Raw genomic sequence first — 15,644 nt, forward strand, 5'->3', positions numbered from 1 at the left:
ATTTAGATTTTTTTAAAAATAAAAGCTTTACGTTCTAAACTAGACGTTAAAATAAGTTGGCATAACTTTCAATATAAATCCCAAAATTACAAAAAGTTAGCTGCCGTTGGTACCTAATAAACAAAATAATTCTGGCAAAGAAAGCGTCTATTGCGGGGTAAACACATTTTTACAATATTGTTATCATGTTCGGCACAAATCTTAATTCGCAACAATACGTTAAGCATCTTAAAGCCGGTAGTGAAGTTTTTCCGATACATATTTTTTTAAATAACGAGACACTGTAGAAATATACACGTTTACGCAAATGTAGATTGATTCAAGGCCTACCAGGGGTGATATTCCAAACGCTTTAGCGGTCGTAGAAAACACTTTTATCTCGCGAATTTTGTATGTAAATACACGAGGTAAAAGTGTTTTATACGGCCGCGAGAGCGGTGTTCAGAATACCACCGCAGAAAACGTCAAAATTAGAGATGAAATTCGGAATTTCATCTGAATGAATTCAGTAATCAAATGCATTCGATAATTTTCAATCGAATGAATCATCAGTATCCAAAATATAATTTTAGACCACTTGCGGACTTACGAGTTTTACAATGGCGATGTTTACCTGTACTCGCTGGCACTGAATGAGGCTCTGCGTGTGCGTGAGTATGCGCAGCACCATGTGCTCGATGGTACTCTGCTCCTCGAAGATCATCCGGGCCAAGTCCAGAAGCACTTGGTTCCTCCGGACCTCGAGCTGGGAGCGCTCGTACAGCTGGGCGTTACGGAGCCCTATGCCGCAGAACTGGAGGTAGCCGGCGAACACCAGCTCGTCGTTGGTGGTGAACGGGGAGTCACTTTGCTTGTTTATCACCTGCGCAAGAAAAAATACGTTCAGGCATATCCTAAAAGGCAAAATTATTCCGAAAAATTTCAGCTATGTACCATTTTTTGGGTGTATTTACTATGTTTTGACTATATATATATATTTTTTTTATTTGTCACATCGTTTACTATGTTTTTTTACGGTTTTTCATTTGACTATGTATTTTACTATGTTTCTTGCTATGTATTTTGTTTTTAACTACGTATTTACTGGGTTTTTTAATATGTTTTTACTATGTCTTTTACTATGTTTCTTACTATGTATTCTCTTTTGACTTTGTATTCTAAATACGTTTTTAATATATTTTTTACTAAATTTTTGACCACATTTTTGACTACATTTTTGACTATGTTTTTTAAGCATTTAATCAATGTTTTTTTAACTATGTTTTTCACTACGTAGAATACGTGTATTTATTAGTATATGTATGGATTACTATTTTTTATTTATTTTTATTTATTAATACATTTCATAAAAGGTACATGTTTTGTAAAAATTCTATACATATCTACTTTTACACATCTAGTAAATGTTATCACTGTAACTCTCCAAAAAAAGAGACTAATTCTTGTGCTTGGAAAGTGATTCACACTGTTGTAGTTTTTTATTTATAAGAGTTTATATAATTTTAAATACGAGTACATGAGAAAAAATTAAAACATAGAATAGATAAAGAAAAAACATAAAACAAAAATCATTCATACTAATTAAAATTGATATATATATATACATATATTTTGTTGTTGATGTTGTTGTTATTTTTTGACTGTCTTAGAACGGGGTAAATAACCCAAGTTAGATAGTCGGAGCAACGTTGCATAAACGTATAATTGTATGTATATAATTTATGACGTTAAATAAATAGAAATAAATTAACAAGGACAATAATGAATGCTGCCCAATTTCTATAATATTATATTCAAAGAATAGTTCTGCGACCTGTGTAAATCTAAATTTGTTGCAACAGAGAGGGATTTTTTTTTTGAGAAGGTAATATGGAAGTCTAGGCATTTACAGGGCTTATGACCCGTCATCGGCTGGTTTGAGTGGCCACTTTATACACTGTGTAACGTTCACCATTTAGCCTATGTTTAAACATCCACATTTTCTCAACTTTTTCATCTATTGACTTTGCCAGAGCGTTATGCTCTGCATCCGAGCCCATGACCTAAGTTCGTTACGGAGAGCATATTAATTTAGGCTACCCACAGTAAGGCTGTGGGCCTATTGGGACTGTCTCTACTCCAATGCTGTACTTCATTTCCATATATTAGCGGCGGTACCAGGACTCGCTATTGCGAACGGTTAATTTCGCCTCCTGTGACAAGCATTCGTTCGCCAACGATTTAAGTGCATGTTACAATTGAAGAGTGATTTTTCAAAGTGTCCTAAGTCAAAAAAGACCGTTTAGAGAAAAAACTAATATTCTTGTGATACGCAGTGTGTAGAGTGGCCACTTAAACCAACCAATGACAGTTCATAAGCCCTGTAAATGCCTAGACTTCCATATTCCCTTCTTTAGAATGTTCTCCATCCCTGTTGTAATTTCAATTAATAATTTTTGTATTTTGTCCGTTTTTATCAGATCAAGTATTTTTTTATATATCATGACAAAGTGATTTTAAACTCAATTCATGCAATCAGATCAATTAAATACTTTTTGCTAATTTGCTATTATCAAAATTTTTATTAAAATACGGATTTTTGAGGACATTTTGAGGAAAAATGTTAAATTTTAGCGACAGCCAGCGAATAAATTTTCTTGTTGGTTTATGCAGCTTTTAATTGTGATTGTGATAGCATTCTTACTTTAAAAATCATACATTTGGACTCAGGACTAAAAAAATAACTTTTCAATAATTATTATCGATATTTTATTTTACTAATTATTGCTGACCATAAAGGTCGATTTTTTAAACGAACATTATTTGAGTATGGTTTGAATACATTACATTGCTACGTAGCAATAGATCCGCCAAGTACATAAGTACTAAGTGAATATAAGTTTAAATAATTCACTAAAAAGGAAATTAATGAAAAACACCATTACAATAACGCTAAAAGCTTGCATTTTCTAGAATATCTTTGCAAGTAGCCGGAATGACTGACGTACTGTCACACCGTGACACCATTCTGCATTTAAGCGTCTACAAGACAGACGCAGCGTCAATTTTTAAAAGTGTTATTTTCAATACGTGAATAAATTACGAACATAAACGAGAATATATTTTTCATACATTAAACAACATCAATTCTTATCCATCTCTAACTAATTGTCACAAAAATGTTTTTTGTACCCCCCAAATGAGCGTGTGATGTGTATTATAATGTGTTTTATTAATAAATAAATAAAATCAGTAATTATGTATGTACTCGTATGTTCATCATTACATTTTGTACCTTTTGCATTATTTTTACAAAACTTTTTTCTTTTCTTATTCTTTAAATTTAAATTTATCTTATTTATATTTACTTTATTTTTATTACTGTGTACATATATTTTGATGCATATATTTTTATTTTATTTGCAACTTCTAAGTGCCTAACATTTCTTAATTGTTAAATTACTTTTATTTTGATACCGATAATGTACGTAATCAATAGCTTACACCACCGTGGAAAGTTAATATCGACTGTTTTCACAATTTTCGTTTATATACATTCTTATTTTCTGTATACAATATATGTAAAAACTGTTGTTTTTTCCCAAATAAAAATAAATAAAATAAACAATACACCACAAAGTTGGTGCTTGAAATATAAAATTTATAAGATTATAACTGTTTGTCTTCAGTAAAAACATAAATATACCGTATTAGTCCGTCCAAATATGAAGAGATGTTTTTTACTCAAAATGTTTATAAAAAAAAAAAAGAGCGTAAAATTCGGGGTTAAAGATTAGTGATTTTTCCCTTTCATTCTTGCTCCAAATATATACATAGGTAGCGTTATCTTCTGACTAATATGGTACCTAAACAATGTACACCATACCGCTTTGATATACACACCTCCGAGTTGATTTGATAATCGACTTCTTGGTCTCCTTTTATAAGAGTTTAATTTTGGATTATTTTAAAATGATAATTACCTGAGCCACTCCAATGACATCACCATTAAAATCCTTAATAGGCATGCAGAGGAGGGTCCTTGTTCTATACCCGGTCAGGGTATCGATGTCGTGGTTGAATCTTTCGTCCTGTGAACAAATAAAGTAAGTATTAAGTATTACGATAAGATAAATTCGAAACAGATTTGTATGGGTTAGATAACTGAATAATATTGTTTGCATTGCTTATTTATTTATTTATTGTAAAGCATAAAAATGTCCTTACATATTTTCCGACAACTGTACATTAAAATAGTTACATAATATTTAAATAATAAAAAAAATATTTATAAAACGATTTTCAATGGATTGAGTACCGATATTTCTTCGTTCAACTATCGACGCCAGCCGGTGAAGACATGCGCCGTGGCGCAGTTGGTTAGACCGCTAATAGTGAAACTGTCGTCGCTGGTTCAAATCCCGCCAGTTGCAAAAAAGATATCCAAGAAAACTTTTTTTGATTGTTTTTTTCTCAACGAAGAAGTCCAGTGCTACGGGAAATTTGATATAAAAAATGTTTTCTTACACGTGATAGAAATTAGAGCATTTAATTGTACGAAGAAAATTCTCGAAAACGTACGAAAAAGATAATAAAATGAACTACTCTGAACTATGTCACAGGTTATTAGGAATCAACCGATGATAGTGTTGTGATAGATTTCTGGTTTCCGGGAAGCCAACTCGCCAATCAGCAGAACTCTTCAAATAGAACTTGTGACGTCACAGGCGGAGTAATTTCAAAATCACAAAACTTAAAACAGTCATGGCGCTGGTAATAAGATACATAAGAATAAAATAAGTAAAATAAAATATTAATCTTTGGCTTAGTTTGATAGTCTACTAACAAAATAAAAAAATAACAAAAAAACATTGAACTTTTCATTAGTCTGGGAGTTGCTATATTTTTCATAACTTATTTTCGTATCCTCTTTTTACCCCGGCTGAAAAGCCTCTAAAATAGAGGCTTAGTGGGTCTTTTTTTAAAAAACTATTTTAATTCATTTATCGATTGTAATTTATTTAAAAACGGAAGAAGTATTTTATTTTATTGACAATAAAGACAGACAAACAAAGTGAATTGCGCGATTAAGACTGTTTGAACGGAGGCCCGGCTTCCTTTTTTTCTCGAGTTTTTCAGGCTTATTTGTGAGCGGATTTATATGAATACGTTATACAAGAATCTAAATCCCCGGCAAAGCTAAGAGTACCGAAATCTACCGGATTTTATATATTATGTACCCACACAAAGGCTAAAACATTTTTTTATGTAAGAGACGCAAGGGCCAAAGGCTCTACATCGCTTAGCTGGTACAAAATTGCAGTCATAAAAAAAGGTAATTTTGTAACAAATTACAGTTACCCGGTTGCGTTACATGCTCATTTTGTTACGGTTTCTCAGAAAAATTTTAAAGTACTCCAAATAAATGGAGTTAATGCATGTTGTATTAATAAAAAAATATTGATTACAGGGCTTCAAACTGTCAGTAGGGTCCCAGTGAGTCACATCTTGCTGGAGGGTGTGATTCTATAAAATGCTGCGAACGCCAAGTTGCATATCACCGGCAACACTACTGACTAGTCCTACTCGTTAGCGTCCACGTCGCAAACCCTGGGCAACGAGAACACACTCATAACGGTTTGATCACAGCAGATAACGAGAGTATGAAAGGCGAGTTTCTGGCTCTTCCAAACCAGAATCAGCCAGCTAACCGTAGAAAACACTTTTATCTCGCGTATTTACATACAAATGTGTTTTTTACGGCCGCGAGAGCAGTTCAGAATAGCATCGCAGGAACTCGTGGATTTTTTTCACCTTCAGGCTCAGAAAGGTTAATAGGTGAGTTGAACATAAGGGTCCTTAAGACACACCCAGTCTACAACAACCATTGATAGATATTTTTGTTTTTTTTCATTTTTTATTCACAATATTTCAATTGCTTCTCATTTTATTCAACGTTTTGGATAAACACGCGATCTACACACTGAACATTGTTCGTAAATAAAATGTTATTCGGGAAAATGAAATGAAAATCAAACGCAAATAGATTTTCTGAAGCGCACAGTGCCGTCGGATATAGGAGTCTCTAGTACATTATGTATTACTCCATTGTGTAGCGTATAGTGGATTCCAGGCAAGGAATGCGAGTGCCAGTAGGCGCCAGAAGCTAGCACCCTGTGGCACCCTGTAGCACCCTGTAGCTAGGAACTAGGAACTGAAAGGCAGAAGCCAGGCACTAGGATGCACTTAAGTGCATAGTGGACAATAAAAAGTGTTATTGTTTGCGGAACTGGAACCGGATCCCGTCGTTTAGACAAATTATGAAGTGGAAATGGCAGCTATGTAGTAGCGAGCGACGGGGCGTTATAATACGAGTACCCTCTAAGAAAATGAAATGTCCAATTAACCACACCACATTAAGTTTATAAAAAATATTCAATATTTACCATATCGTATCATATTTGCGGATTAATTATTTATTTATAATTTACTTAATGATACGATCAATTATGCCGATTTGCTGGCTGAAATAAATTTCAATATTCCCCTCCGTCGCACTAGACATACTACGTTATTGAGCAACGACAAATGCAACACCAGGGCAGCTCAGAATTCTCTATTGGCAAGAGCATTCTTTTTGTTTTCTTTCTATTCAGCATTATTTTTCTAATTTAATAATCAAAGGTTCTTAAAGGTACATAATAAAAAAATAAGTGGTTAAAAACAAAGTTTATTTATTAAACTCATTAGAAATATCATTATATCAACTCATTAGTTAACCTGAAACACGTTGTTAATGATCCTTAAGACAAAAATAATTTAATTGAATTTACTCTCATATAATTTTGAATTCTCTATCCTTACCTCAGTTTGGTATAAATACATTGAATTTATTAATAAAGATACCAGTCTCGAAGATGTCGCGAAAACGATGAAGCCGGTCACTGGGTATTCCAAATTTGTGGATAAATGTATCACTCGTCTTTTATTTCTATAATAAATAACAATGAACTTCCATCGAGAATTTTCAATTACAAACTTGATAAAATTAAAGATAAATGTTAGCTTCCCATTGTAATCGGGGCGCAGGTCTCTCAATGGTCTCTTCCCTTAGACAAAATCCAATTTGAAATATTTCTCCAAAATATGGTTCTCCTTTTAAAGAACTTAATATGTTTATCCAGGACATTGAACACTCTTGAGGCCACAAACGAAAAAAAATTTTTGAACAAAAGTCGTATGTGTAATTCAATCTACAGGAAAACCTTGTACGAGAATTCTGCTGAGATTTGTTCTTGTAGCCGCATGACCAGAAATGTGCCAATTACTCTTTTATAGTAAAAATGTCTAATGTCCAGTACCTTTACGAATTTAAACGGTGTCTCAGAAAACGGTGTCTCAGGAAAGTTGGGAGACATCGAAACATCCCCCTGATGCCCGTATTTAGAAACAAAACTCAAGGTGAGGAAAGTACATTCTGTACTCGACTTCAAGTATTTGAGATAAGATTTAATCTCTTAATTACTGGCATGCGTACAGATTTTTGTACATTTATTAGGGAATTTAGGCTTGGAAACATGTATAATATACCGAGACTGCATAGGTTAGGTAACACTTATGGAACGGCTGCAGACATTCTGTCCAATTCTTTACTATCTTATAAGTCCACAATATCAAGTTTATTTGTAGCTGCTCGTCAAACAATTATTGACAATTCAATTCCATAAATTAATAAAATACTTGCTTGTTTATTTTTATTACCTTATACTTGTTTTTTATTTTTTACTATTATATTAACTTGCATTGTAGTATTGGCAAATACGCATTTCATAGATACATATTTTTATTTCTTATTATTTCGTGATAATATATGCTTGCTTGTTTATTAATTTAACTTAAAAATGTCTTTCTTGCTTACCGTCACACTTTATTTATGGTTTGCTTTACAGAATTTATTTCATAAGCTTATATCTTTGCATTTTTTTTATATGCTTACTGTTTTTTCTTGCATACCTTTGTTATTATTTTTTTTTTTTTACTTTGTAAAACTTTTTATTATATCCTTTTTAACTAATTTCACATATTTTTTTCTGTATATTCTGTGTTTATTATTTAGTATGTTAGCATGTATTTAATTTTTATTTTTTGTAAATGCCTTTTGGGCGTTAATGAACAAAATAAATAAATAATGTATTTTTATTTATTTATTTTTACATAAACGGCATAAATTACCTTTAACATATATTAAACATAAATATGGAAAAAAATACATAACAAAAAATTATAAAATTGCATAACTATAATAATAGTAACTAGCATGTAAATACACATAAGCAACCAAAAATATTAACGAAATAAATACATAAATATGAAAATACAATAAAAAGAAAAAACATTTTTAAATATAAAAAAAAGTTTAAAAATAATATTGCGAGACAAAAAAAGAAATCAGACTCGTTTTATAACTATCAAGTCCAGAACCAAATATATCAGCCTTGTCCTTATACTGATTGCCATATTTGTTACAGCCTAGGGATAGGCGAGTGCATGTGATAGTTGGTCCTAGAACTTGCGGAACCAAAGGAAGATCTGTGGCGGGTATGTATTTGAATAAAACATTTAAATACTATTTATGAATTAACGTCCGCTTCGTAGTCTAATGGCCATCATGTTTGCATACTATACGAGAGGCCTCGCATTCGATTCCCATCACGATTGACATGAAATAGTGATTTAAAAAAGTTTTAATTTGCACTAGAATATTTCATAGTTTCTGATCCTCTTGCGTTTAACAAAAATGATCGAGATTTGCTGCGGTTGCAATGTTAATAAAGTGCCCTCTGCATCATTTGGTGTGGACATGGAAAATATGATATTTATGAATGAAAAAACGATTGTTTTCTCTGAAAATATTGATGTACGAAATTTCATAATTTATAAGCGCTAATGGGATGAAAATAAATTATACTGGTACCATTTCTTGCACCATCGGATACGGTCATTATTGTACCCAGCACGTGATTTTTTTTAAAAACAAAAACAGTCGGTCACATTTCGATTTTATTTTATCGAAACAATTGAACGAAACAAAAAACATTAACGAATCAAATAATAGATTGTTTACATTATACGAAATCGGGTTTGTTTGCATTCAATTACCATATTTATTTGGAAAAAATATTATTGTATATCTTTCATTAATCACTGGCAAATTCAGGCCAGGCTCCATTCAGATTCGTATCAGAAATATAAAAGTGAGAGCACAAATATTTTGATAAACGACCAATTATTATGATTCCGGCATATTTTCCTAAAAGCAAACCTTTTTTAGTCACCATGACGAAACAATATTACTGCCAGATAAAGCAATCTATTATTTGGAAAATTTATTATTTACCATTATTCTGTAATCATTTAAAACGACCCTTTTATCATTTCCTTTTTTCGTACATTTATAAGAAGAAAAGTTTAATCAGGAAAATAATTGTAAATCTTGAAGTTATATTATTTATAGAAACCGCGTTCTGAAACATTATGAGGACTTAACCATAAATCACAAAATTAATGTTTATTCATGGTGATGCCACTGCATGACATAACCAATACTATTTTAAATGCCATAAACTTTTCTGCTCACACAAATTTAAAATACACATTTGGTCATAATATTCACAATTACAATACGCGTTACTCAGGGAATCTTCATGTGTCTAAGTTTCGCTCAACGAAGTTCGGCAGGAGGTCTCTGAAAAACATTGGCCATTCCGAATTTAATAAACTGCCCGATGAGCTAAAACGTCGAATAAAAAATCCAAAAGTGTCGTAATTAAAAAAATGTTACTTAAATCTTTTAGATAGTGATAGTTCTTAATGTAATTTATATAGATGGTGTAAAGTACTGTGTTTTATGTTTCTTGTTTTATGTTTTATTACTTTTTCGGATGAATGGTATTATGTATTGTCACAAAAATGTTTTCTTTATATGTTCGGTCATAAACGAGTTTTTTTTTAAATAACTCCTGGGAGTATAATATATACTATATATATTATATGTTTTATTAATAATAATAAAAAAATAGTTTTCATTACGCGTGCCACACGTTATAAAAAAATCAAGTGCAAATTAGATTTTTAAAAAATATTTATATATAATTAACACAATGAAATAACGTAGTCAAAAAAATTGAGTTTTATTTATTTTGTGGTCTCTACGATTATGGAAATTACTGGGAAAAAAAAAAATCGTAATAAATATTCTCACTGGCACAATTGAACATGTTTTTTTTATTTGATCTTAAACTATGTCGAACTCGAATGTCCAAAATTCGAATATAAAAAAAACGTTTGGTGAACCAGCCAATAGCAGACAAGCCAACGTTTGGGCAGGACAACGTCTGTCAGGTCCGCAAGTTATATCTAAATATAAAAATAAATATGGTCAAAGAACGTTAGAGCACTATGTTCAATATGTTTCCAAATGATAAAGAAAATTGTCCAGAGTTCTATAATTTTGCGTAATTGGTTGAGTGAGAGATGTTCTTTGGACTGATTTACAAATGAATAATTTATTTTGATACTTTTGCCTAGATGGTAATTATAGAAGGCATGCACATAAACCTATCTTTCTTTTAAACTTTTGAGTTTATATAAGTACATAACTATAAATAAACCCACCAATTTACAAAATTCTCGAAACCCCAGATTTGTAAATAATTTATTTTACATAGTTGCAATACAACTGGAGCTTTAAATCAGCATACATATGTTGGGAAAAAAGCAATAATCTTCCAGAAATCATAAAATTAACATCAAATAATAAAACACTAAAATCTAAATAAAAAAAACACACGAGACTCACCCTATCTCGAACTCCATACAGTAGAAAATTATGTATCCTTTGGTATATAACATCTAATTTTAAGGAACATGTTTTAGATAATAAAAATTAATATAAAACGAAATTCCTCTCTAGACACGAGTTTTTACTTTATTAGAGAGGTAGGAACGTTATTATAAATTATGTATGAACAAAACATTTGTTATTTTATCCTTATTTTAGAAACAATTTTTTCAATAAAAAATAATTGAAATATATATGTTTATTGTATCATTAACATTACACTTTTTGCATTTGTAATTATGTTTGAGCACCGATGACAAATTTCTTGGAAATCAGTAATTTATTTATTAATTTATGTATTTCAAAGTTTTAAAATGTACAGAGCTTCTTTGTTTTAAGTCCCGACTAGCTATGAAATTCCTGTGTTTAGGAAGGACCCTTTTTTTTACATGTGTTTTTAAAAAAAAATATTAAGTGATGCATAAAAAAATCAAACAAAAATAATAACATCAAAAAGTTCATAATAACATGACAAATTTCTTGGAAATCAGTAATTTATTTATTAATTTATGTATTTCAAAGTTTTAAAATGTACAGAGCTTCTTTGTTTTAAGTCCCGACTAGCTATGAAATTCCTGTGTTTAGGAAGGACCTTCTTTTTTACATGTGTTTTAAAAAAAAATTATTAAGTGATGCATAAAAAAATCAAACAAAAATAATAACATCAAAAAGTTCATAATAAATTAGAAAACATGCAGGGTATGTTAAAATTGAGTCATAAATATAAATTAGAAAATATACCATTATTAAAAATTGAAGCATGAATATAACTTAGATAATATATCATTAATGGTTAGAAATGAGACATAATTATTACAAATAAGAAAACAACCCGATAATAATAAAAATTTAAGCATAAATACAAATGAAAAAATACACTATTAGTAATTAAGAAATGAAATATAACTATAAATAGGAAAACATACTTATTATAATAAAAATTGAAGCATAAATGAATTGGAAAATATACCGATAATAATAAAAATTAAAGCACAACTATAAATAAGAGAATATACCATTTCTAATAAAAAAATGAAACTTAAAAGTAATGATAAGAAAATTAAAACAAATGTAAATGACTAAGCATAAAAAGTAAAAATAACATATAAATAAAAACAATAAGGAGATATTTGGCAATTAAAAGCAACACAATTTTTAGTAATGAAAATAATTTACAGGATATAAAAAGGTCTACGTCTTATCCACTTGCTCACTTTTTTCTTAAAAACATTGTATTTGACAGACGCCTATATGTCAGGGTCCAACATGTTAAAAACCCTGGGGCCCAATACTACAAAATGCCTCTGAAAAAAGGCAGTTCTACTTTGAGGTACCCCAAAGTTTATGCTAATTGCATATCTTGTTTAATATTTTATTGTGTTCTATTTTTTATTAAAGACCAGAAATATGTTAAAACTTCCCTAACTTAAAGTTGTCTACAGTAAATTTGTTGTTTCAAATAGAATACGAGAGAGACAGAGGGATGGCAGTTTTAGCATTATTTTCGATATTGTTTTTTGGAGAATGACCAATGGATTTAATATTACCTCCAAACAACCACCCCATCCGATCACTCCATATAACGCAACCGACTAAATAAATGATAATAGTAATGAAGACATGTATGAAAAAAGTAAAAGTCAATTCGCTCTCATTTTACCGTGCCATGTGGACCTGTCCGACCGACGTGAATTCGGCTAATTTCCTTATTATTTTCAATGGGTTCCCATCCAAGTAACCAAATGTTTACGAATAAGATATTTAAATTTATGTACAAAGCGTTTTCGTGATTTCAGAATACGGACTGTTTTTACCGAACGAAAACGTATGTACGTATTATTTATCATTGTCAGCAGAAAACAGTTTGGTCTGTATACGGGACAATGCTGATATTTATTCCCGGGATTAAGTGAAATTTAAGGGCGAAGATACATCCATCCGAACCAAAATAACAGTAATTCAGTGAAAGTTTCGCAAAACTACATTTGTACTAAATCTGGATTATCTGTTGTTGGGACACAGTACCTACCCCACTGACGTAAAATAAATACACATGTGATTTTTTTACAATTTGCATATCATGTTAACAAATATTGCGTCGCCGTTGAAGTAAAACACCTTGAAATAAAAATACAGATAATTATCATACACACGCAAGCATTAGATATATATCGCACCTTCGATGAAATAGAGCCATAACTAAAAAAAAAGAGATTGTATATTATGAGGACCACGTGGTCTGACTTTACTTCATACAAACGTATTCCAGTATTTTCTCTCTGAATTATGGTACTAGAGTGATGATTTTTTTTACACACTTTAGATATCCACCATTGGCGTGTCTCCGCTGTTTTGTTGTTGTTGATAAATAGATCCACCCAAAAACCCTTAAAAGCGTCTAGATTTATCTGCCGTCCTCGGATGTACGTTATACAAATATGATCTACTATTTTTAAAAAAAAATGCAAAATGTGTCGGCAGAAAAAAATTCTTTCTGAAACTCTCGCTTAAAAAAAACAAAATCGGATCAGTGTTGGGATGCTGAAAATGGGATTATTCATCGAATCGCTCTTCCACCGCATATTCTCTGAAATACACAAAAAAGTATTTTTTGTGTGATTTAATATCGGCTTCGTGGTGCAGTGGGCAGTGCGTTTGCCTACCATGCAAGAGGTCTCGGGTTCGATTCCCGACATGGTTGTGTACATGTACATTTAAGTATATCATATATATTTTTTGTACACTTTGTCCAGCTAACAAGGGTACATACCCCGTTCCAAGCTAGGCAATTACATTTTAACACAAAATAATAATTTACAAGTTAATGGAAAGAACAGACAAATAAAATATAAACTTACTAGTATACACATAAACATACATATAGTCACATTTATATATAAATATACATATACATATATATTAATACAAATATATACAAACATATATATATACATACATATATACACACATACATACATAAAAGATACATAATTTATTTTTTTATTAATTTAATTAAATAACATAATTAATAATAATAATAATAATAGTACAAAATTAACATAATTTAATTAAACTTCATGATTGCCCTTTGTATTTTTTTCATTATGCTTTATTTTCATATTTTATTTTCAACATCCAGTAAGAATCTCCAATCCATGGCATGCATAACTTAAAGTTATTTGTTTCATAATAATAATATATGAACAGAAAAAAATAAATACTGATCATTCCACATGCTGTGAGACAGCAAATTACACCACGAAACAGCACCTCTGTGAGATATTTAGATTTTTTAAACATATAAAAATATAAGCACCAGTAAAAACGGACAGATACTGGATTCACCCGAAAGCGAGATATTATTCATTCCATTAACAAAATGGGAAAATACATTTTTCAAAACGATAAATTTGTGAAATTAGTCATATTTTCTATTCATGAGAACATTGTAATATATTTCTGTAAATTGCAAAAAAAATATTATTAGTGCTATGGTATTATGAGACTGAACTCCATATAGTAGAAAATAATGTGTCTTTTCTGATTTTTTATTTATTAAATACTTTACAAAAATATATCACAAAATTTAATTAACAATATATTCCTCACTGGGAAAACCCGTGCCGAGGAATACATTTTACAATTTTATTTCAGTGAAATATATATATTCTTAACATAATTAAGTGTTTTAGATTTTTTACATAAATATACATAAAATAATTTAACTCAAATACAAACACATTGTTACAAGTATCAACTATGTGTAGGTAGCTTAACTTGGATTATCGGAATAGGGGTGACTATAGTTTCCGGGTTGATTCCATTTCTGTCCATTAACATATTTTTTTATTTTCTGTTTGAATTTTGAATATGTTGATACGTCGCGAACATTTTTTGGCAGACTGTTGAAGGATTTGGGTCCAAGATATAAGTGAGAACATTGACCATAAGATGTTTTCATTCTCATATTGGTCTTGTGATTGAACCATTAACATAGTAAATCCTATTGAAAGTTTGAATAACATCCATAACAGCCGCTGATTCGAACACATATACTGAACTGGTGACAATTGGCAACATTAACATTGTCTTAAGAATTCTTTTTTGATCTACTTTTAGGGGAGTAAGTGCGGTTTTAGATATTAATCCCCAACTTATGATCCCGTACTCTATATCATTGTAAAGAATCTGTTTTAGATAACAAACATTAATGTAAAACGGACTCCCACTCGAAACACATGTTTTTACTATATTAGAGGGGTAGAAACGTTATTATTAATTATGTACGCACATTTAAAAAAAAATACTTATTTTAGACATAAAATTTTATCTGGCATATAAAAGCATCGAAAAAATAATAATATTCATTAATGTAATATTTTTTAATATTGTAAGTATGCATACGCATTTAAAAAATTTTTTTTTTCTTTTTATGTACCTAGTTCATATTTTACATCATGTTTATTTTTTTTCGTTAGTGAATTACTTGCCAAAGACAAGAGCTTTATTTTTGGATGTTTTACCTGAATTGTAAGTAGTTTACAACCAAAATATTATTTTTACTTTTAATATAAAAATCAAACACTGATTTTGAGTCTATTGAACACTTTATTTTATTTTAAAATATAAAAACAAAAATTTCTGTGACAATCGTTTAGCCTTTTTAGGGCATTTTCAAACTTATGTCAACAAACAAGACAGCAAACATTCGTTATAATAATCTATTGGAAAAGGGGAACTAAAACCCTAACCGCCTATGCGCTCT

At 30.4% G+C, this 15,644-nt stretch overlaps 1 protein-coding gene across 1 annotated transcript in view; it reads right to left on the bottom strand.

The window, feature by feature from the left end:
* Positions 1-15,644, bottom strand: part of LOC148281760 (dual 3',5'-cyclic-AMP and -GMP phosphodiesterase 11-like) — a 372,381-nt gene that overhangs the window by 19,623 nt on the left and 337,114 nt on the right. Inside the window, exons 7-8 of the mRNA XM_088226167.1 lie at positions 3,963-4,070; positions 614-862 (exon numbers count right to left, since the gene is read on the bottom strand). Of these exons, the coding sequence (XP_088082293.1) occupies positions 614-862; positions 3,963-4,070 (357 nt within the window). The remainder of the gene's footprint in view (positions 1-613; positions 863-3,962; positions 4,071-15,644) is intronic.

The sequence above is a fragment of the Micrasema longulum genome, unplaced genomic scaffold, assembly GCF_059751315.1.
Source record: "Micrasema longulum isolate JH-2025_06_02 unplaced genomic scaffold, ASM5975131v1 h1tg000413l, whole genome shotgun sequence".
NCBI lineage: Eukaryota > Metazoa > Arthropoda > Insecta > Trichoptera > Brachycentridae > Micrasema > Micrasema longulum.